We start from the raw sequence: 27,593 nt of genomic DNA, 5'->3' as shown, positions 1-27,593 counted from the left end.
TTGTCTTTATTGACTTTATTTTAGTTTTTGTACACAAAGAAAAATCATGTTCATATCCATCATGAACAAAAACTTAAAAAGGCAGAACTAGAAGACATGTGTCCTTCACCAAAGCAAATCTGTGCTAAAGGTTCCAAACATTTCAATTTTTAAAATAAATATTTTCATTTTCCGATGTCTACTTTCATGTCTTCAGAGTGTCACAGGAAATCGAAGCCTATCATGAATTACAATTTTTTTTTAGAGTCCTGGCTCACTGTGTTTGGTAACTTGCCATACCATATCCGGCTTGGTTAGGAGGAGGTATTACAGGGGGAGGAGCTTGTCCTTGGGGAGGCTGAGCACCAAATCCACCCATCCAAGCAGCAGAAGGTGATTGACTTGGAAGAAAAAAAAAAAATCTTCAGCAAACACAAGAAAAAAAAAATCACATATGTATTTACACAAAAATCAAGCAGAGCCTAATCACAGAATAGAAAACCAGAAATCAACACACCTACAACAAATAGAAAGATCAAATAAATAAATGATATATGTGTAGAATACATATTCCAGTATTAGTCTTTGATATTTTTAAGATAACCACAACTTAACACAATGATGTCTGAGGAGTATCTGCAAACTAATTTTTTAAAAACTGTGAATGATTCAACACATCATCTATTACATAAGAAATTTTAAAAACACAAGTTCATGTTGGAAACAGTCTCAAAGGAAGAAATCAGAAAATAAAGGTATGGCCTGGCCCTGGGCAGGGGAATTACAAAGGAGGAACCCACTCTATCAACAAAAGAAAAAAAAAAAAAAAGCCAGTTACTTTGTATCACACAAACCTCAGATTTCTCACACATACCACATAGGCATAAAACCATCAAACTTCTAAATATATCTGGACAAAGATCTTTTACATGCAAAGATAAATAAAAGTGTATCAGAAATGTAAATCAAATTCTACCAACTGCTTACAGGGATCATAGGACACACTAAATGTTGCCCCAATCCCCCCTTTCCACCTAGGTAATGAGAAGTAATTTCTTAGCCTCATAAATCATATTTTGTTAGATTTGTTTCTATAATGCTCATAATGCCAGATAGCTCAATGTATATAATTAAAATAGATTCTCCCTAGGAAAACACACTTTTATTTATTTTGTCAGAACCATATGTTTCAATACTGGAAAAACCCAAACAACTTACTCTACTCCAAATCCTTGTTGATTCCATGGTTGCCCGTATACTCCGTAAGGCGGTACTTGCCACCCATTTGCCATATACTGTCCATACTGTTGTGGGTTTCCATACACTTGGCTCCATTGGCCCCACTGACTATAGTCGACCTAGGAAAAAGCAAATCATTGTTTTAGGGAACACGTAAGAAACACCGTATATGAAGAAAGAGTGGGAGACAAGGAAGAGAAAAACTAAGTAAGCACCCTTATGTGAATAGGACTCTGTTATTTATCATTGTCTAAGTTTATTGGGGTGGTGACACCTGTGAAAAGAAAGTATTAAGATTCAGTTAATACCGCAAATAATCAATTTTGAAATACAATCAACTGAAAGTAGCTATTTGCTTTATTTTATTGTTTATTTTACAGAGTTTCCAAAGCTTTTATGTGACATGTAAGATGGAAACCTTAAAGAGTGCTATGAAAAATCGAATTACCTGTTGGAAGTTTTTAGTCATATCAGGAGATTCTTTACCCCAATAGCATTTAACCACATGTCCTTCAATCGTAGTACCGTTCACCGAAACAATGGCATGGGCTGCACTTTCATGGGTTGAAAATCTAAGAAAGAAAAATGATACGGTTTTGTCTTTTATTTTTTAAGAACCTCACACAATAAATAACATGGAAACTCATCAGTTTATACCTGCAAGTTGGTATTTTTTTCTAAAGAACATTAGGCAGGTAGCTTAAACGTCTATACTGCAAAGAAGCACTAAAATAACAAACACTGATACCCTGGGGAACATAAGTGAAAGGAATGAATCAAATGTAAGAGTAATAATGATATTTCAAGTAGAGTGTTACCTGACAAATGAATAGCCCTTTTCTGGGAAAACTCTTATTTCCATAATTTGTCCAAATGGTGAGAATGTCTGTCTCATAAGCTGATCTATAAAACAAAAACATACAAATAAAACATCGCTGATGTGTACCATGAAATTCGTACGAATAGTGATGAAGCTCCTCAGAGGTGATTAGAAAATCAAACACTGTACCTGTTAACCCAGACGCAATTCCTCCACAGTAGACAGTACAATTTTTTGGACTTGACTGGTTTACTACATCTTCAAATCTCAACTGCTTAGTGTTGTCTGTATGCAGAAACAAAACAAAAACGTTGACTGTTATATGGTACTATAAAACTGTCTTTTGTTAATTACTATATACTATTAAGATATGCCTCAGGCCGGGCGCCCAGCACTTTGGGAGGCTGAGATAGGCAGATCACCTGAGGTCAGGAGTTTGAGACCAGCCTGGCCAACATGACGAAACCCTGTCTCTACTAAAAATACAAAAATTAACGCAGGGCACGGTGGCTCACACTTGTAATCCCAGCACTCTGGGAGGCTGAGGCGGGTGGATCACAAGGTCACGAGTTCGAGACCAGCCTGACCAACACAGTGAAACCCTGTCTCTACTAAAAACACAAAAATTGGCTGGGTGTGGTGGCACACGCCTGTAATCCCAGCCACTCAGGAGGCTGAGGCAGGAGAATCGCTTGAACCTGGGAGGCGGAGGTTGCAGTGAACCGAGATTGCACCACTGTACTCCAGCCTGGGTGACAGAGCAAGACTCTGCCTCAAAAAAAAAAAAAAAAAGATATGCCTCAATGGGAAGAGAAAATATAATTTTTCTTGATGCTATGATTTGACACAGACTTGATCTATAAAATTAGGTGATTCACAGCTCCAAAAATACTATACCACAGCCCAATTATTTGCAGATAATGAAATATAAAATGAAATAATTAGTGTCTTGCAACACTAATTAAATACTAAGTCCAGCCTGGACAACGTAACCAGACCCTGTCTCTATAAAAAAATTACAAATTAGCTGGGCATGGTGGCGTGTCCCTGTAGTCCCAGTTACTCGGGAGGCTGAGGTAAAAGGATCACTTATACCCAGGAGTTTTAGGTTACAGTGAGCTAAGATCATGCCACTGCACTCCAGCCTGGGCAAGAGAGCAAGACCCTGTCTCTTAAATAAATAAATTAGAAATTGAGACTAGATGAATACATGATACATGATTTTGTAAATAATCTATAATTTTAACATATACAGTGGACATATCTTACTTTCTTGTGTACTTTTAGGTGCAGGTGGTTTACGTGTGGCCCAATTGGTTCGGATTTGACGACCACCCAGCCACTGACCTCCCATATGCACAATCGCATTTTCTGCATCCTATGGATAAAAAAGAAAAGAAAGCACAATCACAAAGAAGAGTGATAAGACTCAGTAAGATGAAATAAAATATCAGTGCTGCTGGTTCCAATACAAATCAGTAGATGAATTTACTAAACATCCTAAACAAAACAAAACTGAACTATTACCAACTAGAAAATGATTTGAACTTGAGTGATTCAATCTAAGCAAAAACAGAATACTCTGGCCCTTTCTCTTACCACTTCAATAAAATGTAGATGACCTGTAATGCCAGCACTTCGGGAGGCCAAGGCGGGATGATCACTTGAGGTTAGGAGTTTGAGACTAGCCTGGCAAACCCAAGTGAAACCATGTCTTTACTAAAAATATAAAAATGAGCTGGGTGTGGTGGCACATGCCTGTAATCCCAGCTACTTGGGAGGCTGAGGCAGCACAATCGCTTGAACCCAGGAGGCAGAGGTTGCAGTGGGCTGAGATGGCGCCACTGGACTCCAGCCTGGGCAACAGAGCGAGACTCTATCTCAAAAAAAAAAAAAAAAAAAAGGTGATTTAAGTTATTGAAACTGCTTTAAAATCAACGCCCACTTTATTATTTAATGTTACAGTTAACGCAAATGCTTACTTTGGTACCTCTTTTACAAAGAATATATGCAAAAATCAAGATGAATTGCTTAAATTTTTATTTATATAATTTGTTGTAGTCATTAACATCCCAGTTACATAAGAGTATGAATAATAATTTAAAAGGAAGAGTTAAAACTGAGATTTTCAGTTATATAAGAGTATGAATAATAATTTAAAAGGAAGAGTTAAAACTGAATATATTTTACCGACCCTCTAAATTCTCAGATTAGCTCATCTGTCTTAGACTTAGGCTTTACTTCTAAATCCATCTGACCTTTACCAATGTACAAACGCAATTTTAATAATCTTCCTTATAGTATAATCATTTTTTCTAGCTATTTATTTTTGAGTTTATGAAAGAATGAAATTATACTCTATTATTAAAACATATATAACATTAGATAAAAGTTTTGTAGTTAACATTCAAGTATATTCAAGTTTCAGATTCAATACATTAAGTAACTAATGACTAAATTTAGTATTAAAAAATATAAATTGAGATGGAAGAACATACCAGTTTGTTATAAAAAGATACAAAACCATAGCCTTTGGATTTTCCAGTTGCCATGTCTTTAACTACCCGGGCATCCCTGTGAAAAGAAGCACAGCTAAATGAGGGAAGTAAGAGCCACCCTCAAAATAAAAACTAAAAGGAACCACACACACTGTATTGTGAGCATTTTTAAAATAAAATTCCAGTTAGCCCTAATTAACTACAACCATTCCTGAACTCTCCCTAATGCTTCTTTACCTGTTAGAAAAAAGCAGTAGGACAAAAACATGTAATAAACATGCAACCTAATCAAATAGCCTGTGCTTTCTAAACTAAATGCTCAAATTTGAAGATTAATAGGAACAACAGTTTCCCTTTCTAATATTCTATTTACTAGTGTCCTCTAAGGTTTACTGATTCTATAAATTACTGTAACAATACTAACTACTTTACCATGCAATCTCTAAATAGTTAAATGTCTTCTGCCTAGTGATACAAAATATATGAAATATTAAAAAATTGAAAAAGAGGAAAAAATAGGAATTAAAAAGGCATACATGGCCTGTTAACAGATTTCTTTATTTTTCTTGGTCAATTCTCTACCATCATTTTGGAGTTTGGGCAGCTGTAAATTTTGAAAAATTGACATTTTCAGAAATTTAAGAAAGGAGAATAAAAAACTAACAACAATGCTAAGCACACCAGTACGAAAACAACAAATTTACACAGAAATTTTAGTGAGTAAGTTAAATGATTGGAAATATAGAACTCCACTGAATATAGAATGTTAAAATGTAAATACTAAAATATGTATATATAAATAATGTATAATAAGAATAAATAGAAATGAGAAAAAAAATCTACAACTGAGTTCCAGTGTGCACAGTTCCTTGCAGTTAGCCTTCAAGATCCTGTCCATTCTTATGAGCAATTCTGCAAAATAACCAGAATGCTATTACTTTTAATTGTGACTTGGACTTAAGAAAAACTGCAGGTCTCAGGTATAAATAAAGATTGAAAAACAGCAACCTGTATTATTTTTATATTGATTTTTAAAATAGTACTACTTACCACATTTAGATTAAAAAGCAAAGCAAATATCAAAACAGAAAGTTAAGAATTAAATCTTTTAAAGAAATTAAATCTATAGAACAACAAATTGTAGAGAGAAAATATTGTTGTTCTTAGTTGAAACACTTTCCTGTAAAGGAGTACTAAGATATTTAATTTAAATCTATAGGAAATATACAAAATAAACTGATTTTAATCAGAAAGATAAATTATGATAAACATTTTCTACAATTCATAACCATTTTTAGTTTTCCAATATATTTTTTACCAAGTAACAACAGTAAAATCTGAGCATAAATGTTGTTAAAAATCAAACCACATTTGCCTCTTAACTAGTAGAATCAAATATCACTAACAAAAACATCTACTAATTAATCCCACATTTATGACTCATACATTGAAACATTTTAATAGTATAATAGTACTTTTCACTTACAGCTAAAATATCAAAAACACATTTATCATAATAAAACATGAACATTTCCAATTTAATCACAATATATCCAAGGATTTACCTACTCTCCCCCATTCATAAATTCCTCCTATAAAAGTTATTGAACACTTACATAGTATAAATCACATTTACTTTTGATTAACTCATTATCCTAAACCACCAAATTTTGAAAACATATGACAAAAAGCTAGACTTTATAAGTTTTACCATTGAAACATCTGCTTCAAAGATAACAAACAGAATCACTTAAATTTTTTTTAACATATTATACACAGGATTAGATGAAAACGAGACCCCAAGACACTGAAATGACATTAACATTTTCAACAACATCCACTACTCAAAACAAACCAAAATAAATAAATAAAAAATAAAAAACAAAACAAAACCATACTAACTAGAGAAAGAAAATCTTAATTCAATTACGAGTTAATCATATACAATTCTGCCTATCATGACGGAGTGTAGTACTGATTATGATACTTACGATATTTTACCAAAGGGGGCAAATGCTGATTTGATATCTTCTGTTGTAATTTCTGGACTCAAATCCCCAACAAACACATGGAAGTGATCTGAAATCAGAGCATTTGGTAATCAAATACTTAAGAAGTCAGCCACTAAAACCTTTTTAAGGCAACTCTAGAGGAGGAAAAAAAAACCCTATTTAAGCCGGTAATGCCTCCTGGATAATTTCAGAACTCTTCCACAGTAAAATGCAGCAGGAGTACTTACTGGAAGTATCTTTTTTCTGGCTACTTGGTGTGGTTGCCCAGTTTACTTTGACCTCCTAAAAATAAAGATTATATTTAATAAAATTATTAGGCATGTCATGAGTTACAACACTTACCACTTATTAAATCATTTATCAAGCAGGGTTATTTTTGTAAAAGCACTAAGCTGAATAAAGCAAAACCATCACTCAGCAGCCGAATATCTGTTCAAAAATTTGCCTAGAAAGAATACAAACTAGTTTGACATGCAAATATATGTACTCATAAGGCGCCATCATCCTATTATCTTACCTTTCCCAAAATTTTTCTCCCATTCATAGCAGCTAATGCAGCAGCTGCATCTCTGTGTTCATAAAATTCCACAAAGCAATATGGGTCATTGCTTGTATGCTGCAAAACAGAAAATCCAACAGAAGAGTTGACCCTTCTGCTATCGGGTTGCTGAGAAGAAAATCCAGGAAAAAACATTACTGATAGCTAGGAATGTACAAGGTGAGACTGCATAAGCTTATGAAAGCCTAACACTTTTAAAATAAGATTTAAAGCTAAACCTGACTTTGCACCTCAGAATACTGCTGAACTCAAATGGAACTATAAAAGCAGTTGTAGAATCATGAGCATTAGTATTAAATGAAAATAAAGAATTCTGGTGAAGTGTGTTAAATATAAAATAGAAGATTATATTAAACCAAACAAAACCTCTAACTCAGATCTGATGAGGACCACTCCTTACCACTACTTTCCTTCTCCAACATTATTTTAAAAATACGTTCTACTTATGCATCATAGTCCTCTATAAGTGGTATCCCAGGATACAGAAATACAGCATGAACCAACTTTATAAACTACTGATCAAAATTAGGATCAATACTACAAATGATGGAATTCTATACTGCTACAAAGACTGAATTTTATTGATTTCTTTTCTGGATATGGAAAGAATGAAAATAAAAACAGGAAAACTTAAGCTTTATAACCAGCTACTGAAATGAATTCCCTACCTTCCAAAACAGTCTAATGTACTGAAGATTCTATATACTTTGAATTTGGTCTTCCAAAGATCAGAGAAATAACAGCAGTGATCAAGAAAAGAGGTTCTGAAAATGTATCTGAATAAAATATTCCAAGACAAAGCTATAATTTTACATCATAAAAACACCATATAAAAAATCTATATTAAATATATTCTGCAACCCTGTGCTTGACAGTAGTTAACTAAAACGCATTTATAAAGATGTGAAGTAGTACTACCTAAGCTATAGCAACATTCTCACCTGACAACCAAAGTAGAAATGAATTTCTATGAAACTGCAACCTATACTGAATAGCTGCACAACTGTACAAATATATATTTTTATGTAAGGCTAAAAACATCCATCATTATTCAATGTAAAATGCCCTATAAGAATAATATTTAAAATGTGGAATTCTAGTTGGACTTACAAGGGATAAATATACCAGATAAAATAAAGATCTTTTCAATCACAACAGTTTTTCATTCCAGGAAAGTTTTAGAAGAAAAATCCAAAATAAGACGTCTAAACAATAGTGGCAAAGGAACCAGAAGGCATTTCCTTGAGGGAAAAAAAGTGGGATCGTTAATACTGACAACAAAACTATGGGCTCTCATACAAAATCCTACTATTGTAGCCACGTGAATGCTGTTCTTAAGAGGTAAAGAAAGGAAATGGGGGAAGACTTCAAATGAAAACATACACTTAAATTCTTGTAAAAGAGTTATGACATTTACTATAAATATTCATTGAAGAAAGGACATCAAAATAAGTAAGAGGCCAACACTGTGCTAATTGAGTTTTCCTTTCACTCCTATCTCTTTTGCCCCAGTGGTCTCTAAGGAAAACATGGATAATCACAGCAAAACATACAGGGGTCCAGTGGTAGATCTATGATAATCCCATACACTTTAGGAAACTAGTCTACTCGTGAATACCGATTTCAAATCTATCTAATAGTAGGCCAGCTCCCAATCAGTGTATGCACGTGCGTGTATATATACACATATATTCACTGACATCACATATTTTATATATTCACATCACACTGCATTTCATCTAATTTAAGACACCATTTATTTCTAAGTCACATCCCAACTGTCAGAGATATTAAAATTCTAAAAAAATTTGACTTAGAATCAATAATATGTATTTGTATTATATAAGGAAAGCTAGAATCTATGATAAACAACAACATCTAAAGTAAAAAAAAAAATCATAAAACTATGGGGGAAAAAAGATTTTTCACATACTGAAATGAAATTTATGAAAGAAGAATAAATAGCTGCTAGATACTCTGTACTAGAGTTTATACCCTCTGGAAGCTTCTTATTTACACCACCAAGTGACATCCTAAAAATCAATTATGGGCTGGGCGCAGTGGCTCACACCTATAACCCCAGCACTTTGGGAGGCTGAGGCAGCTGGATCACTTGAGGTCAGGTGTTCGAGACCAGCCTGACCAACACAGTGAGACCCCATCTCTACCAAAAATACAAAAAATTAGCTGGGTGTGGTGGCGGGCGCCTATAATCCCAGCTACTCAAGAGGCTGAGGCAGGAGAATCGTTTGAACCTGGGAGGCAGAGGCTGCAGCGAGCCAAGATCGTGCCACTGCACTCCAGCCTGGGCAACACAGCCAGACTCTGGCACGCACCTATAGTCCCAGCTACTCGGGAGGCTGAGGCAGGAGAATCACTTGAACCCAGGAGGCCAAGGCTGCAGTGAGCCGAGATCATGCCATTGCACTCCAGCCTGGGCAACAGAGCAAGACTCCGTCTCAAAAAAAAAAAAAAAATCAATTATGGCTGGGTGCAGTGACTCATGCCTATACTCTCAGGACTTTAAGAGGATGAGGCAGAGGCAGGAGGATCACTTGAGCCTAGGAGTTCGGGACCATTGGTAACATGGTGAAACTAATCTCTACAAAAACATTTAAAAATGAACTAGGCGTGGCGGTGCTGTCCCAGCTACTTGGGAGACTGAGGTGGGAGGATCACTTGAACCCAGGAGTTGGAGGCTGCAGTGAGCCATGATGGCGCCACTGCACTCCAGCCTGGATGACAGAGTCAGACCCTATCTCTTAAAAAAAAAAAAAAAAAAGTTATGTCCCTACCTTATTTAGCGTTGTCACCAATTTTTGTTGGATGACATAAAGGTCAAGACAGAGAAATATGAGACTTTACAAGTTCGAATCTAGGAGTTCTAGAATATGGATGTTACGAAAATTCATTTCGAGTCCCTCTACCCTTCAAATAGCTGTATGTATACGTGGGGTTTTAAAAAATACTGTTAAAAGGCTGGGCGCGGTGGCTCACGCCTGTAATCCCAGCACTTTGGGAGGCTGAGGCGGGTGGATCACGAGGTCAGGAGATCGAGACCACGGTGAAACCCCGTCTCTACTAAAAATACAAAAAATTAGCCGGGCGTAGTGGCGGGTGCCTGTAGTCCCAGCTACTCGGAGAGGCTGAGGCAGGAGAATGGCGTGAACCCGGGAGGCGGAGCTTGCAGTGAGCCGAGATCGCGCCACTGCACTCCAGCCTGGGTGACAGAGCAAGACTCCGTCTCAAAAAAAAAAAAAAAAAAAAAAAAAAAAATTTTCTAGTGAGTCTTTCCCCACTTTCTCACAACCAGTTCTCTCCTAAACCTAATTCTGTCGACTTCCAAGCCAACCATGCCACTGAAACTGCATGTTGAGCTCAACAATACCTCTCTGCTGCTTCTATGATTCCTTTTCTGTCCTAATCTTTACTTCCAAGCAGAATTCACTACAGTTGACCACCATCCTCCTTTAAACATTCTCTTCTCTGTCTCCTACCACACTCTGGTTTTCCTGTTTCCTCATTGTAGGATCTTTCTTCCCTTACTCAAACTCTAAATGTTGAGCTGGTCCAGGGCTCAGACCTCATGGCCTCTGTGCTCTTCTTTACCATCATTCTCTCTGTGAACTCATCTAGTCCCATGGCTTCAAATACCACTGCAAGCTTCAGCACTGGTCTCTCCAGAGTTCCAAACTACTTTATCCAACTGCCTAATCCAACTTCCACTTCGATGTCTAATTCATGTCTTAAATCTAACATCCAAAACACAATTCCTGATTCCCACCACTCCCCATGGTGGCATCCATCATGTCACCCCCATTTTAGCAAATAAATAGCATTACCAACTATACAACTGCAATAACATGAATCTTAGGGTATTTCCTGATTTCTTCCTTTCCCTATGTCCCACAGCCAACCCAGTCCTATCAATTCTACCTCCAAAATATATTCCAAATCTATCAACCTCTATCCTTATCTTGACTTCGGCTAGCACTTTCGAGAATAAGCCTCCATCATCTCTTACCTAGACTAGTGAAGTAAATCCAGATGTTTTTTCTCCTTCTGCTCTTGCCCGCTACAATCTATTCTCCATATAACAGTCATTCTCTACACAGAGTAGTAAGCTTAAAAATGCAAATCTTGGCACCTCATACCCCTGCTTAAGCCCCTCCACTGGTCTGCCACTGCAATCAGGGTAAAACCTAAACTATGTCATGGACCATAATGCCCTGTGTCTGAATCCTGCTGCTAGACTCATTTCCCATAACTCCCCTCCATCCCTCACCAGATTCTAGCCATCTGTCTTTGATTCCACAAACACAAGTTCATTACCAACTCAAGACTTGTATTTGCTGTTTCCTCTGCCTCCAGCTCTTAACATAGATAGCACCATCTTGTTATTCATCTCAGCTCAAAGAGCTGACATCTCTCATCACCTAGCCTATATAGCACCAACCCTCCATTATCACAGAACTCTGTTTTATTGTCTTCATGGTTTACATCCCTATTTGCTTGGGAAACTGACTTGGCTGTCTCTCCATTATATCTCCAGTACCTTGTATAGTGCCTAGTGCAAAGGAAATTTTTGATTGATGAAAGCACAATAATTAAAGGCAGGAAGGAAAAATATAATACACCAGAACAAAATGATGATTGTCATTACTTGGGAAAGACAATCAAAAGGCCAATGCACTTTAAAGGTTTTTAACAGTTCTCCATTTCAGGATAAAACAAACTCCTCAGCACAGTTTCTAGCCCCTTCCATACACTCCTGCCATCTCTTACGACTAAACCCATTTTAACTACAAGCATACTACGGGTTCTATTTTTCCCTCTCTGTCTGAAGCACTCCTGCTCTCTCTAGCAACCTGGATCAAAGTTCCCTTTATTTGGAATCCCTTCTTCCCTCAATTCCTTTCTAGCCAGTATGTACTACTATCCTTTTAAGGTTTCCGCCTAGGCAGTGACTCCTCCAAGAAGCCACTCACTGACCTAAGGCTGCGCTGGATACACATTTGCTCCCACAGCACTTTAAGTTGTCTGCTTCTAGAGCATTTATTATCCTATTTCCTAAGTGCCTGCTAACTCCTTTGTCTCCCTACTAAACTGTAAAATTCTCTGGGCCAAGGAACTATCTTTGTTCACCAGTGTATCTCTAGCACTTACTGCACTATCTAGTACATAGTAAATAGTCAAAAAAAAAAAAAAAAAAAAGCTGATCAATGAACAAAAACACAAGAAAAAAAGCCTAAAACATGACTAATCGGGTGCTGCTACAGTCTTAGCAGGAAAGTATAAAAAGGTAAGTATTTGCTACAGACACACGAGACGAACGGTGCTGCACACTACACACATAATAACCTCGTGTTCTCGCACATGAACATATGCTGTCTAAATCGTTAACATTCTTATTGGAATTGTATGAAATACTTTCCAATTTTTCACCATTCTGAAATGAGCTCTAATAATGTTCTAAAATCAGAATCACTTCAAGATAACCACACCATGAAGAATGACCGTTTGAGATTAACAGCACAGAAACTTTGCCCTCTTAAATAAAACTCCATTCTAAGCCTAGTTTGTCAGCCAAATCAAATAAGTCAACACAACACAAATCTCTCCACCAGAATAACTTGAGGCTTATAATGAAATTTTAAAAGCATGCTAATCAACCCATCATGCTAATTGTCAGCACATGGATCTGGGAAGATCTTACCTCTGTTATCATTTTACAGCTTTTACACGGTCCAATCTGACTGAACAACTGAAGTATAAGGACTTCTGTCACATCTCTGGAAAGGTTACCTACGTATCTGCACAAGAAAAAAATACGTTATCAGCAATTTTTCCTTTAGCTCTGGCTCTAATGTGTTATCATTTAATTCATCACCTTTTCTTTCTTCCTTCCTTTTTTTTTTTTTTGAGATGGAGTTTTGCTCTTGTTGCCCAGGCTGGAAGTGCAATGGCATGATCTCAGCTCACTGCAACCTCCGCCTCCCAGATTCAAATGATTTTCCTGTCTCAGCCTCCCAAGTAGCTGGGATTACAGGTGCATGCCACCATGCCTGGCTAATTTTTGTATTCTTAGCAGAGATGGGGTTTCATCGTATTGGTCAGGCTGGTCTCGAACTCCTGACCTCAGGTGATCTGTCCGCCTTGGCCTCCCAAAGTGCTGGAATTACAGGCGTGAGCCACTGCGCCCGGCCACCTTTTATTTCATTTTAACTTCCTGTTTTCAACAAAATTTCTCCAATTAAACCTGATCCTATGAAAGTAAGATTAACCCTTATTTAGGAAAGCAACAATTGTTCTTAGGCCACTAAAATACCACTCTGAAAGACATTTAAAGAACAAATCAATGTGATCTTGTATACCCCAATGGCATTACTATTCTGTATCCTGGATATCATTTTCTCATCTTATTCTAATTGTTAAAATTTTAAACTGGTCTCAAGATAACTACAATTTCTGATTAAAAATAATTTATCACACACACACACACACAAATACAACAAATACTAATTCATTAAAACATCTGATTGTAATAGGATATTAAACATAAAGTGAGTTTATCTTAGACTCCCAACCAAAGCAATTACATGAACAAAGAACAGAATTAAAGTCATAGTAAAACATACAGAGGGTGGAGGGTTTTTGTTGTTTTGTTTTTGGCTGAGTAAGGTTGTTTGCAATGATGTCTTCAATGTTTCATTTTAGGAGAGCAGGGTAAAATATAAAATTTCCTAGTCTAAAATGCATCAGAATCAACAAAATATATATGTATTTTTTTGAGATGGAGTCTCACTCTGTCACCCAGGCTGGAGTGCATTGGTGCAATCTCGGCTCACTGCAACCTCCGCCTCCCAGGTTCAAGCGATTCTCCTGCCTCAGCCTCCCAGGTAGCTGGGACTACAGGCGTGCACCACCATGCCCAGCTAATTTTTGTATTTTTAGTAGAGACGGGGTTTCACCATGTTGGCCTGGCTGGTCTCAAACTCCTGACCTCAAGTGATCCACTCGCCTGGGTCTCCCAAAGTGCTGGGATTACAGGAGTGAGCCACCATGCCCAGCCAACAAAATATATCTTTTTTTTTTTTTTTTTTTTTTTTTGAGACGGAGTCTCGCTCTGTCGCCCAGGCTGGAGTGCAGTGGCGCGATCTCGGCTCACTGCAAGCTCCGCCTCCTGGGTTCACGCCATTCTCCTGCCTCAGCCTCTCCGAGTAGCTGGGACTACAGACGCCTGCCACCACGCCCGGCTAATTTTTTGTATTTTTTAGTAGAGACGGGGTTTCACCGTGGTCTCGATCTCCTGACCTCGTGATCCGCCCGCCTCGGCCTCCCAAAGTGCTGGGATTACAAGCGTGAGCCACCGCGCCCGGCCCAAAATATATCTTAATGTAGATAAAAAAGCTAATACAAAGATTTCTTAAGAAATTCAGAGAAAAATTAAGACAAATCCAGGTATACTTTCGGCTATGGACACTTAAAAATTTGGGTTTTTTTTTCTAATTACAAATTGAATGTGTTTTGTGTAAAAGATTTTAAATACAAGAAAGTTTAAAAAAGAAAAGAAAAAAATGCTACTTCACCACACAGAGATGACCACCTTGGTTTATGTCTTGTACTATGGATTTATCTTAATTTATCTCAATAAATTGCCAAACACTAAAGTCTTTATGGTATTCTACACATAATTCCTCAAATTTGCATCTGTTATGAACAACCTCACAAACCAAACAATATCTGTAATATTTAACAAAGTTCATTCTGGAAAGTAAATTTCTTTTTCTACTTGTAATATATTACATCTGGAAACTGAGTATTAATTAAGACCAAAATAAGACTTGCAACATAGTTACCACATTAAATACACAATATGCTTTAAGATGGGATACTCAAAGGGAAAAATAGACTGAGAAAGCTTAGGTTAAGTAAAAAACTGAAAAGATCCAATTAAGAATTAGTAGCGAGTTTCCAGTTAAGAATTTTATTGCAATGAGTACTAATAACCTTAGTGTACCTACCTGCTCTAAAATTGAAACACACATCCAATATTACTTAAATAGAGGACTAAACAAGTAACAAACTGGTTTACGCCCACTATGCCATCTTTTCCATGTAATTAAAGAGCTGATCCATCAGCAGGCCAATGTAGTGACATACTTTTTCAGCAGGACTAAAAGGTTGTTGGGTTATAAGCCAGCAATATGACTGCTTGCCCCTTCTTAACTCATAGGGGTTTGTGAGCCTGTATCTCTGAAATGATTTCCTTTTGTACACAGTAGACCTATCTGTAAGAAAAATGAACAAGTGACCGGGCACGGTGGCTCACGCCTGTAATCCCAGCACTTTGGGAGGCTAAGGTGGGCAGATCATGAGATCGAGATCGAGACCAGCCTGACCAACATGGTGAAATCCTGTCTCTACAAAAAATATAAAAATTAGCCAGGCATGGTGGCGCGCACCTATAATCCCAGCTACTCGGGAGGCTGAGGCAGGAGAATCGTTTGAACCTGGGAGGCGGAGGTTGCAGTGAGCCAAGATTGCACCATTGCACTCCAGCCTGGGCAACAGAGTGAGACTCCATCTCAAAAAAATAAATAAAAAAAAAAAGAGACAGAAAGAGAGAGAGAGAAAGAAAGAGAGAAAGAAAGAAAGAGAAACGAACAAGTGATCTTGTGCTTCTAAACATTGTGCTCCTTGCCTAAAGGGCTAGTTAACTCATTTCTAAGAGAAAAGAAGAATGGATAAAACTGGTTTTCACATATTGAAGCTAGCTAATAACAAAATTAAAATAGAATTATCATTTTAATATAACACATTTTAAATGATTTAAATAGTTTTAAATTTCCATTACTGTTTAAACATCGATTTCTTCAGGAAAAACTGTATTGGCATTAGTTACCTTCTGTATCTAATAGTCACAAAAAAAGCCGTCACTGCTTAATAAGATCTTTATTCCACCAGGTGTGGTGGCTCACGCCTGTAATCCTAACACTCTGGGAAGCCAAGGCAGGTGGATCACTTGAGGTCAGGAGTTCAAGACCAGTCTGGCCAACATGGTGAAACCCCGTCTCTACTAAAAATACAAAAAATTAGCCAGGCGTGGTGGCGGGCGCCTGTAATCCCAGCTACTTGGGGGAGGCTGAGGCAGGAGAATCGCTTGAACCCGGGAGGCAGAGGTTGCAGTGGGCTGAGATCGCGCCATGGCACTCCAGCCTGGGCAACAAGAGCGAAACTCCATCTGAAAAAAAAAATAAATCTTTATTCTAAGTCAACCTATTTCCCGTCAGTTATAGATCTTGAAGAATTTCTACAGGCATATTTAGATACATTAATTTACATTTCTAGCACTGAAGGCAAAGATGAAAATGTTAATATCTAAGTTTAGAATGCCATGAAATATTTATTTAAAAATCCAGTGTTAAGGTTTCCTATTTTTCAAATTATCTCCACTAAAAGTTAAATGTTAAGCACCAAACTAAATTTCAAAAACTAACATGAAAGGCCTTCCATAACAACACATACAATATCTTAATTTACCAGGATTAAAAGGCCATGATTCACTATATAATTTCACCTAAACTTTACCCAAATTTCAGACTGCCTTTTCTTTTACTGAGTTCTTGTACCCAAATTTCAGATTGCCTTTTCATTTACATTTGCCTTCGTGCATCATAACACTTGAGAGACGTGTTGTATAGCTTTTAAAATACTGTACTATTCTAAGTACCTTTACATTATCATAAAATAATCTGTCCCAAAGTAAATACTAACAAAAATATTTAAGACAAAGTTCAATGCCTGACCTAGTAAGATCATCTCTTGGTAGTTCATTGAAATGATATCTTTATTCTTTCCAAATTATAGCTTCTACACTTCACTTTCTTTCTGCTCTGGTTATGAAATAGTCAAGCTAAAGTTCCAAGTCTTTAAATATATAATTGCTACCTAAAGAACATACACAAAATAACAGAAAAAAGACAAATGGCTCTAATTTTTGTATTGAGAGGTCAATTCAAAGAGTAAACACTTAGGAAATTCCAAAATGATTTTTAACTCAAGGAAAAAATTTAGAAGAGGCATACCTTAGAGTCTATTTTGTCTTCTAAGAACAGGAACTGTAGGAACTGAAGCTTTATTAAAAACTGAAAATGACACCTTTGTCCCTAATATCAGGGTTAAAATCCAATTTGAGGCTAAAAGCTTAGCAGTTTCACAGTAGGCAGAAATTCACATTGCCAAACTACTTCCTGTGTCCGACTGGGCTACCAAGGCTGAAATTATCAGCACTTTCATACAAAAAAACTATAGCTAAATTTCCATAACAGTTTTGCTTTTGTTCTTGGCAAGTCCTATACAAGAAGAGATTTCGCAATAATATCCTTCAATAGATCTTTAATTAATTGTTCAATTTGTCAGTACAGTATTTCATTTTAGGAAGGAGGCATGATGGAAGATAGCTGCAGGAGGTACAACTAAATTGACCAACTATATATGAGATATTCACACACACACGCACACACACTCACTCACTCTCTCATACTTTAAAGAAACAAAGAATATGATTAAGTTGAATTTGAATGAGGGGCTTGATTATAGCCACAGTATAGCCAAATCCATGGTATAGCCAGTCAATTTTGTAATATTTTATAGAATTCTCTTCTGCTTTGCTCTTAGATGTTCAGATTATAGTCTAAATCATTAGCTTATTTCCAGGAAGAATGAATAGCCTTAAAGGAAGGGATTGCGTAACATGGTATTACACGAATTCCTAGCAATTTTGATGCATCAGATAGATGAAGAAAATAAAATAAGCTATAATAAAACACTATTACAATTTAGTGTCATATTGTAGATTCAGATATACCATGGATCAAATCACTGCACTACAAAGCTACACACAACCCAAGTCTGAAATGTGTGTCCCACAAGGCAGGTGTCAGACAGTCCAGTTCCAACACCAGTATTACACAGCATGATCTTGTTTGTTTTTTTAGATCACAAGTTACTCAATGCATAATACCCCAAAATAAATGTCAAATGAGAATGAAGAACATCAGAAAACAGACCTTTAAAGCAACTATTATGACAAATAGAAATTTAGGCTCAACATCAAAGCAATTCTTGCCACTTTAAATACCATCAAATAAATTAGTAATACTGTAGGTAATGAATATTTAAAGACCTACCTAGGCTCTAAACACCATATTGTTTTCTGAAGATAGAACCATATGTCTTAGCTTGTGTGTGTCTGCAGGAAAAAAACCTCACTAGTAACACACAGGCATCTTAAGGAAACAATTTAAGATAAGCTTTGTTAAGAACACATTCTTTTAAAACATACTGGCCACTTGAAAAACCTAATCCATAGCTCACAGTGTAAAATATAAGATCTCCATAAACAAAATAAAACCCTACTAGATATCAATGTCTAAAATCATGTTCAAAGTTTTCATCATGTTACTTATATCTAATAGAACCCTTTGAGAATATGTAAAACGTACACTTAGAAAAACTACTATGCATTATTTGTATTAAACTCTAATAAAAATCCCAATTGTGAAACATTTGCTTTTATCTCAAGATTTTACATTTGAAGGTTTTAAAAAATATATAAAAGTCAACAGACTGCACCACGCGTGACAGTAATGTCTGCCTACAATCTTAGTTCAACCAGGACTTTTAAAAAAGAACTTAATACTAATTTAATGAAAAGTATAATCATTGTAGAAATTCTGAGTACCTCTTATGTTCCAGGCAGTGAACTAAGTGCTGTGGGGGTAAGACCTAGGAAGATGTAGTAGTCCTTCTCTTAAAAAAAAAAAAAAAAAAGTCCCCATGGAAAAGGGTGGGAGAAGGAAAAGGGAAGACAGAATAGTGAACACACGTACCGACATACAAAACAACAGAGCTTAAGATGTTTATTTATTCATATGAACATATGTCACAGTTTTAGAGAACTGTAAACATAGACAACTTAACTGTGTTTCAAAGAAAGAACAAGAGATTAGAGAAGGTAGAGGAAGGAAATAAGTGACAAAGAAGTTAGCTTATTATTCCCCTGGAGAAACTCTGATAGGGATGAAGACAAGGCAGATGCAAAGATAAATAAAAGACATCAAAAAAGCACATTCTTTAGCACTACAAAACCAGAGACTGCTCTTGGTAAGGAACAGATACAGTAAATGAGACCCCTGCCATGAGTATTTATCATTCAGTGTGTGATGATACTTCAGATTTTTAGATACAATGTAACTTTTATCTTTGTTAAATACATGTCAGCTAGTCTTTAAGGCTAGCTTTCCCAGACGCTTATATCAAAGTACACATTGTAACTCAACACCAAGTCTTGGCTTCAACAGATGTTGAAGGATAAATTTTTTTTTTTTTTTTTAATTGTTTAGACGAAGTCTCACTCTGTCACCAGTCTGGAGTGCAGTGGTGTGATCTCAGCTCACTGCAACCTCCGCCTCCTGGGTTCAAGTGATTCTCCTGCCTCAGCCTCCCGAGTAGCAGGGATTACCGGCGCGTGCCGCCACGCCCAGCTAATTTTTGTATTTTTAGTAGAGACGGAGTTTCACCATGTTGGCCAGGAAGGTCTCGATCTCTTGACCTTGTGATCCGCCCACCTTGGCCTCCCAAAGTGCTGCGATTACAGGCGTGAGCCATTGCGCCCGGCCTGAAGGACAAATTTCAAGTGTGTCCCAATTCTTTCTTCTAGGGAGAGAAGGCAGAAATGGAAGACAACACAAAACACAAAGACGTTCTATTAAGCAGGCGTTTCATTGAAGCATTTGATGTGCTTCAGTAGGCCTCAGATTCTCAAAACGGGATGGATACTTTAGTGAGACGTTAGAGAACACATTTATCCCTATACAAGGCCACACCAAAACAATCCCTATCAATACTGAACATCTATCTTCTTTACTGAGCACCCTTTCTTTGGTAGGAGTGAAGAGATGTGAAGCTAGTCAAACTTCTCGAGTGCCCCTCCACCTTCATCTATTCCCTAAAAAGCAATTTCCCCATCAGACAGCAGAGCCAAGTGGACTATGATCCTATCAATACCAGGAGAGGCAAGAGAAACAAAGTAGCGATCTGACTCCTTGGTACTCAAGGTAGGAGTGCTAAACCTGGAGAAGCCGGGAAATTAGGGTGCCCAATTTAAACATTTAATTAAAAAGTATTCAGACTTAAAAAAAAAAAGATGCAGAGGAAAGGAGTGCCACACTATTCAGAAAGGAATGCAAATGCTGAGTCATCACTCTTCATTGCGAAAGGAAGGAAACCAGAATTAAGTGTTTGGAAGATGGAATTCATTCATTAGATTGAGCTTCAGGTAAAAAGCAACAGCAAGACAGGACAAAAAGCGTTCAGAAGACACACATCAAATAGCGGATGAAGACATAATTTTAGCCAACTCTGAAGGTTTCGACGCACAAACAGATTAGGAAGAGGCAACACCTAGAGAGCAAAAGGAGTTTAACAACTGGTTGTCAGTTTAGCGTAGGGAGCGCTGAAAGTAAACTTCTTTATCCAAGAAGGGAAAGATGCTCGGGCAGCAAAAGGTATCCCTTATGCACTTCAAAAGTAGCGGGCGCTAGGCGGGCGTTTCTGACAGCGTGGGCGGGGGCACGTGGGGCATAAAGAGAGAATGGGGCTTGAGTGGTGAAAGGCTGTCCTGCTTCCTCCGAGAGCTTAGCTGGGGAGAAGAGCTGGGAGCGACTCGAGCTGAGGACGTGGAAGGGGTGAGTGCTAATTCCTCAGGGCCCGCGAGGCCCACCCCCGGGCCCACCCCCAATCCCACCCCCGCCAGGCCCTTCCCCCGTGGGCGCCGGCAGCTCCAGGCCCAGCCCAGGGCGTCCAACGCGGAGGGGGTGCAGGAGTTCTCCTGGGCCTGACAGCCTCAGCCGTGCAGGAACCCGGCCTAGGGAGGGCATGCAAAGAAGGACGCCAGAGAAAAAGGTCGAGACAAGCCCCAGACCCCAGGAAGTGACTGTTTGGGGGAAGGGAGGATTTCCTTCCCAAGGAAAAGGGGACAGATGAGGAATGCACTTCGCGTCCACGCCGCCCTTGTCAGGGAGCCGCCTAGAGGCCCGGCTTCGGCCCAGTCTCTCCTGCTCCCTCCCCTAGCGTCCCGCGGTGCCCGGGCCTCTTGGCGCCTGGCACCCCTCGTCTCGGGTACTCACAGAGTCCGGGGCTGCCCGTCGTCTTCCATCATGGTGGGTGCGACGGAGCGATCCCGGGACAAGGGGGAGGGCAGGGTTGGGGAGGGGAGGGGGTGGGAAGGAAGGGGAGGGGGGCTCTGGGCACCGGCTGGGGACAGAGGAAAAGGCACCGAACCCTGCTCTCGGGCTCTCTCCCCCCAGCCCGCTCAGGACACTGCGCTCCAACCAGGAGGAGCAGGAGGAGGAGGAGGATGAACAAAATGGCCGCCGCCACCAGCCAGGCAGGAAACAGGACAGAGCGCAGGCGCGACCCGCCAGGTCACCGCTCAGGCCAGCCGCGACAGCCTGCAAGGGGGACGACCAAGGCGAGAGAAAAAAGGGCCGCCGAGGAAGCCCTGGGATCCGCTCACGACGGATCACGTCGTCGCTGTGGGCCGCTGGCCGGCCGAAGCCCAGCCAGCTCCAGGAGAGATCGGGCAAAAAGAAAAACGCCGTGAAGCCGAAGTCTCTGGGAACTGTGGTCCTGGAAATGAGAGAGGGAAGCACTTCTGCAGAGGACTTCTGGAACCTGTAGTCAAGAGGAGCCGCCGGCCCCCGCCCGCGCTGGGACGTGAAGAGGAGACTTCTGGGTAGTGTAGTCATACGTGAGGACGTGCGACGACCAGGAAGTCGGCGGGCTGGGAGGTAAAGGGAAGAATAAAAGCGACATTGAAAGGCGGGGAGCCCAAGTGGGAAAAAGCGCTGTCTGGGAAGCGAACTACAAGTCCCAGAGTGCCTCGCGCCGGGGGCTGTCCTCGGACTGCTCCAGGCATTGTAAGGCTCTTCTGTTGGCCCAGTCTGAGCTGCTGCTCCGCCTTCATCCAGCCCGAGAGCGGTTTCTTCAACTGCGGCTAGGGCAGCGCTCTGCCTCCGCGTGGTGTCCGAGCTAGCAGGCCCGTCCGGCCCTCCTGTGTTCATCAGAACGGCTGGCCCGAGTTAGTCAACCGCCGCTTCGCGCGACAGTCAGTAGAGAGGCTGTGCTGGCGGGGACGCGGAGGGGTTGGGGTGTTTTGGGGACACGTTTTCCCACAAATAGGTATTTCTAGCCTATTTGTTAAATACAAGCAGGTGGCCTGCTTGTAAATTGCTTTACAAGTTTCAGAGGTTTCCCTATCAAGTATCTCATCGGATAGTGGGGTAAGAAGAGCAGCCCTCTATTATAATGACTTGCCCAACTCCCCCCGTATTCTTGGGGTTAAAAAAAAAATCCTTAGGCGGAGACGCGCACAGACATAAAGTTGCGTTTACAGACATCAGTCATGTGGGCTAGAAACGCAGTTTTGCATGAAGATGGGGGAAGCCATGTTTACACTAGCTCTGCATCCCTGTAGAATTTGTCTTCTCGCCCCCCACAACAGTTCCTGGTGTGCTTTTTTCCTCCTCTAAGTACCTTCAGGAGAAAGTACTTGGTCTTGTAGCTTAGTGAAGAGTGGCGATGAAGAAAGATATTTCAGCCCATTGCCAGAACTTAACTGCCCCGGTTAGTAATGGCTTAAGAGTTGCTTCTGCCGACATGTACTAAGGGCATGTCGACCTCTGCAAGTGGCGGTGCCTATGCGTGCCACTGAACCCTAATCTTGAAAGCAGAATCAATCATGCAGCAAGCCCTTATGTTGTCAATTTTCAGGGGAGGAAATTTCAACCTGAAAGACTTCATAGAGACACGGCAAAGGAGCTGAGCCCCATAAGAACCCGCGGGAACGACAAAAGGGCTCAGACGCCAGGACCCGTGGCTAAAATATATGGGTTGGGGATGGGGGCGGGAGTGGGGGTAAGGGAACTAAAGCTAGAGAGGACCTTGTAGAACCGTGTTATCAAGAATCTATTTCATGCTGAGGAATTTGAGCTTTCTCTTCTAGGCAGTGAGGAGCCACTCAAAGGTTTTGTCTATGTTTTTAATTGGACCTAGGTGTAGAACTGGATTTAATTATAATCCAATTCATCAACCCATTCCTGGCCTGCTGTCATAGTTTCCTGTTGATGCTGTAACAAATTACTGCAAATTTAGATACTTAACACGAATTTATTTTCTTACAATTCTGGAAGTCAGAAGTCAAAAATCAGTTACACTGGGCTAAAATCAAGGTGTTGGCAAGGCTGGTTTCTTTGCCTTTTCCAGCTTCTAGAGGCTGCCTGCATTCCTCTGCTCTTGGCCCCATCCTCCATCTTCAAGAAAAGAAGGATAGTATCTCATAGTACCTTCTTTCTTCTCTGCCTCTGTACGTACATCGTGATTCTCCTGCCACCCCTTTTCATTTACAAGAACCTTTTGTGATCACTTTGGGTGAAGATTATCTCAAGATTCTTTTTTTTTTTTTTTTTTTTTTTTTTTTTTGAGATGGAGTCTCGCTCTTTCACCCAGGCTGGAGTGCAGTGGCGCGATCTCGGCTCACTGCAGGCTCCGCCCCCTGGGGTTCACGCCATTCTCCTGCCTCAGCCTCCCGCGTAGCTGGGACTACAGGCACCCGCCACCTCGCCCGGCTAATTTTTTGTATTTTTAGTAGAGACGGGGTTTCACCGTGTTAGCCAGGATGGTCTCGATCTCCTGACCTTGTGATCCGCCCGCCTCGGCCTCCCAAAGTGCTGGGATTACAGGCGTGAGCCACCGCGCCCAGCCTCAAGATTCTTAATCACATCTGCAAAGTCCCTTTTAGCATAACATTCCCAAATTCTGGGAATTAGGACAGAAATCTTTGGTGGACCATTATTCAGTTTACCTCACCCACCTTTATTAATTTAGTTTTGATTATAGCCACAAACCCACCACACTAAAAAGTTATAATGACACGAGTTTATATCTGTATCTGTGCTATACCTCCTACACACACTAACAGACACCCCTGCCTTTGCTTGGGGTAACCATCTTTCTGAATCCTGTCTTTACTATTTCTTGCTTTCCTTCTACAAGGTTTTATTCCACATGTACATAGTCCTAAAAATCATATGTATATACATGTATATTTGAGTTGTTTTTTAACTTAGTAAAAAGAATATGCCCACTACAAACTAGAATGGTTAAAATGGGCATGTTTACTGGCAGTGAAATTATTAAGGTTAAAATCCAAAACACTAACACCACCAAGTGCTGGTGAGTATGAAAAGCAACAGGAACTATCATTCTTTGCTGATAGGACTACAAAATGTTATAGCCCCTTTGGAGGACAAAGTTTGTCAGTTCCTTACAAAACTAAACATAATGCCTAGGTACTTACCCAAGTGAGCTGAAAACATGTTTACATAAAAACCTGCACACAAATGCTTACAGCAGCTTTGTTCATAACCATCCTAAACTGGAAGCAACTAAGATGTCGTTGATATAAGTGAATGGATAAACTGTCGTACAAGGTGGCACATCCATGCAAAGAAATATTGTTCAGTGATTTTTTAAAAAAGAGCTATTGATATGGTTTGGCTCTGTATCCCCACCCAATCTGATCTTGAATTGTACTCCCATAATTCCCACGTGTTGTGGGAGGGACCTGGTGGGAGATAATTTGAATCATGGGGGCGGTTTCCCCCAGACTGTTCTTGTGGTGGTGAATAAGTCTCACAAGCTCTGATGGCTTTAACAGGGGTTTCCGCTTTTGCATCTTCCTCATTTTCTCTTGCTGCTGCCATGATTCTGAGGCCTTCCCAGCCATGTGGAACTCTAAGTCCAATGAAACCTCTTTCTTCCCAGTCTGGGGTATGTCTTTATCAGCAGTGTGAAAACAGACTAATACAGCTATCAAGCTACAAAAAGACATGGAGGAATGTTAAATGTATATCACCAAGAGAAGCCTGTTGGAAAAGGCTGTAAATGCTGCAACTTTAACTATATGACACTCTGGAAAAGGCAAAACTCAGTGGTTGCCCGGGCATCAGGGAAGGAGAGAGGGATGAACAGGTGGAGCACAGGGCGTTTTTACTGGTAGTGAAATTATTCAGTATGATACTCTCATAGTGGATACATGACCTTATGCATTTGTCAAAACCCATACAACTGTGCCACACAAAGTGAGTCCTAATGTAAACTATGGACTTCATTTAATCATAATGTATCAATAGTGGTTCCTCAGTTGTACATTTGTTGGAATTGATGAACCAATATTGATACATTATGATTAACTGAAGTCTATGTAACAATTGATACACTTGCCGGGCGTGGTGGCTCAAGCCTGTAATCCCAGCACTTTGGGAGGCTGAGGCGGGCGGATCACAAGGTCAGGAGATCGAGACCATCCTGGCTAACACGGTGAAACCCCGTCTCTACTAAAAAAATACAAAAAATTAGCCGGGTGCGGTGGCGGGTGCCTGTATTCCCAGCTACTCGGGAGGCTGAGGCAGGAGAATGGCGTGAACCCGGGAGGCGGAGCTTGCAGTGAGCCGAGATCGCGCCACTGCACTCCAGCCTGGGGGAGAGAGCAAGACTCCGTCTCAAAAAAAAAAAAAAAAAAAAAAAAAACAATTGATACACTTGTTAACACTAATATAAAACAGTAATAACGGGAAACTATGTAATGGGAGAGAGGGCACATGGGAACTCTGTACTTCCTGCACAATTTTTCTATAAACCTAACTGCTCTAAAAAGTCTATGACAAAGGAAAAAATTATGTCCTTGTAATCTTTTGAGACTGCTTTTCACTTAATGTAACACACATAAGATTCAGCCATATTTTATGGATATCATTCATTCATTTAGACTATTATATGATATTCCAGTGTATAAATATACTACATTTGTCTGATTTCTCATTAATGGATATTTGGGTTGCTTCCAGGTTTTTATACTGTGAATAATGCTGCTATGAACATTCTTTTTCTTTTTAACCTTTATTTTTATTTATTTATTTATTTATTTTTTTATTTTTTTTGAGACGGAGTCATGCTCTGTCATTCAGTCTGGAGTGTAGTGGTGCAATCTCGGCTCACTGTAGCCTGCCGCATTCAAGCGATTCTTCTGCCTCAGTCTCCTGAGTAGCTGAGACTACAGGCGCCTGCCACCACTCCTGGCTAATTTTTGTATTTTTAGTAAAGACGAGGTTTCACCATGTTGCCCAGGGTGGTCTTGAACTCCTGACCTCAGGTGATCTACCCACCTTGGCCTCCCAAAGTGCTGGGATTACAGGCATGAGCCACCATGCCCAGCCAGCTATAAACATTCTTGTATGTGTCTCGTGTGATAGATGTGGAAGAGCCTTTCATCCCTCAGTCATTAGACCACCAGGGAGTGCAAGAGCTTTTCTTTGATCTATTTGGATCTATACCTAAAAGTGAAATTGTCAGGTAACAGGGTATATGAACACTCCATTTTGGTGGGTAACGTCAAACCTTTTTCCCAAAGCGAATACACAAATTTGTACTCCCATCAGCATCATTTAAGAGGCTCTGTGAGCAGATGCACATTTTCTTCAATACTTAGTTTTGTAGTCTGACAATTGAAGTATTAGCTCAATGTGGTCTTAATTTTTACTTAATAAAGTTGAACATCTCTTCATATTCTGTTAACCATATGTGTTTCCTCTTCTGAAACATGCCCATTGATATCTTTTGCCTATTTTTCTATTAGGTTATATGTGCTTTTCTCAATTTTTTAGGAATTTTTGAAGCTAATTCTTTGTTACATATGTATATTACCAATATCTTCTCTAGTTTGTAACTTGTCCCTCTCTTTTTAAAATGCTTTTGATGCCAGGCGTGGTGGCTCACACCTGTAATCCCAGCAGTTTCGGAGTCTGAGGCAGGTGGATCACCTGAGGTCAGGAGTTCGAGACCAGCCTGGCCAATATGGTGAAACCTCGTCTCTACAAAAATGAGCCAGGAGTGATGGCATGTGCCTGTAATCCCGGCTACTTGGGTGGCTGAGGTGGGAGAATCGCTTGAACCTGGGAGGCAGAGGTTGCAGTGAGTCAAGATCGCTCCACTGCACTCCAGCCTGGGCAACAGAGCAAGACTCCATCTCAAAATAAATAAAATAAAATAGTTTTGATGAACAAAAGCTTTTAATTTTAAAATGGTCAAATATCTTTATCTTGAGTGTATGTGTGTCTTTGTTTAAGAAATGTTTCCTTACCTCAAGGTCTAAATTATAGATTATAAAAGATACTCATCCATAGAAACTAAGAGTTTTAAAACTTTGATATTTTCAGGGAACCCAGGAGGATAAAAAACATATAAATAAAAAATGCCACTTTGAGCCAGGTGTGGTGGCCCACACCTGTAATCCCAGTACTTTGGGAGGCTGAGGCGGGTGGATCACTTGAGATCAGGAGTTCAAGACCAGCCTGGCCAGCACC

At 39.6% G+C, this 27,593-nt stretch overlaps 1 protein-coding gene and 1 long non-coding RNA gene across 10 annotated transcripts; one reads left to right on the top strand and one right to left on the bottom strand.

Moving 5' to 3' along the window:
* On the bottom strand, positions 1-21,932 carry TIAL1 (TIA1 cytotoxic granule associated RNA binding protein like 1). Of its 9 annotated transcripts, XM_063625550.1 has the most exons (13): positions 21,300-21,485; positions 18,300-18,361; positions 12,824-12,920; positions 7,066-7,215; positions 6,776-6,830; positions 6,528-6,615; positions 4,537-4,612; positions 3,308-3,416; positions 2,228-2,323; positions 2,037-2,121; positions 1,667-1,790; positions 1,198-1,337; positions 1-380 (listed from the first exon to the last, which is right to left on the bottom strand). In XM_063625550.1, exons 3-13 carry the CDS (start codon positions 12,833-12,835, stop codon positions 254-256), a joined length of 1,062 nt encoding a protein of 353 aa, XP_063481620.1. In that variant the 5' UTR covers positions 12,836-12,920; positions 18,300-18,361; positions 21,300-21,485; the 3' UTR covers positions 1-253. The 9 variants fall into 9 exon arrangements, with proteins under 9 accessions (XP_063481620.1, XP_055103374.1, XP_055103354.1 ...); XM_055247399.2 differs by lacking the exon at positions 18,300-18,361 and having other exon boundaries at positions 7,066-7,164; positions 21,300-21,932; XM_055247379.2 differs by lacking the exon at positions 18,300-18,361 and having other exon boundaries at positions 21,300-21,896.
* On the top strand, positions 18,969-27,303 carry LOC129465483 (uncharacterized). Its single transcript, XR_010117518.1, has 2 exons — positions 18,969-20,858; positions 21,480-27,303. It is a non-coding gene; the product is annotated as an uncharacterized lncRNA (long non-coding RNA).
* Positions 27,304-27,593: the final 290 nt, after the last annotated feature.

This window comes from Symphalangus syndactylus, chromosome 2 (assembly GCF_028878055.3).
Source record: "Symphalangus syndactylus isolate Jambi chromosome 2, NHGRI_mSymSyn1-v2.1_pri, whole genome shotgun sequence".
Lineage (NCBI taxonomy): Eukaryota > Metazoa > Chordata > Mammalia > Primates > Hylobatidae > Symphalangus > Symphalangus syndactylus.
Note: the sequence above shows the minus strand (reverse complement) of the source record. Positions and strands in the feature narration are given on the sequence as shown.

What these genes read in the sequence shown, in the direction of transcription:
- TIAL1 (XM_063625522.1), bottom strand. Translation starts at nt 21,331, where the DNA reads ATGATGGAAGACGACGGGCAGCCCCGGACTCT. An exon ending in GCTGTAAAATGATAACAGAG is followed by an intron (nt 7,216 to 12,823) that starts GTAAGATCTTCC and finishes TTTTCTTCTCAG; the next exon opens with CAACCCGATAGCAGAAGGGT. An exon ending in GCCCCCTTTGGTAAAATATC is followed by an intron (nt 4,613 to 6,527) that starts GTAAGTATCATA and finishes TTCTTTTCACAG; the next exon opens with GGATGCCCGGGTAGTTAAAG.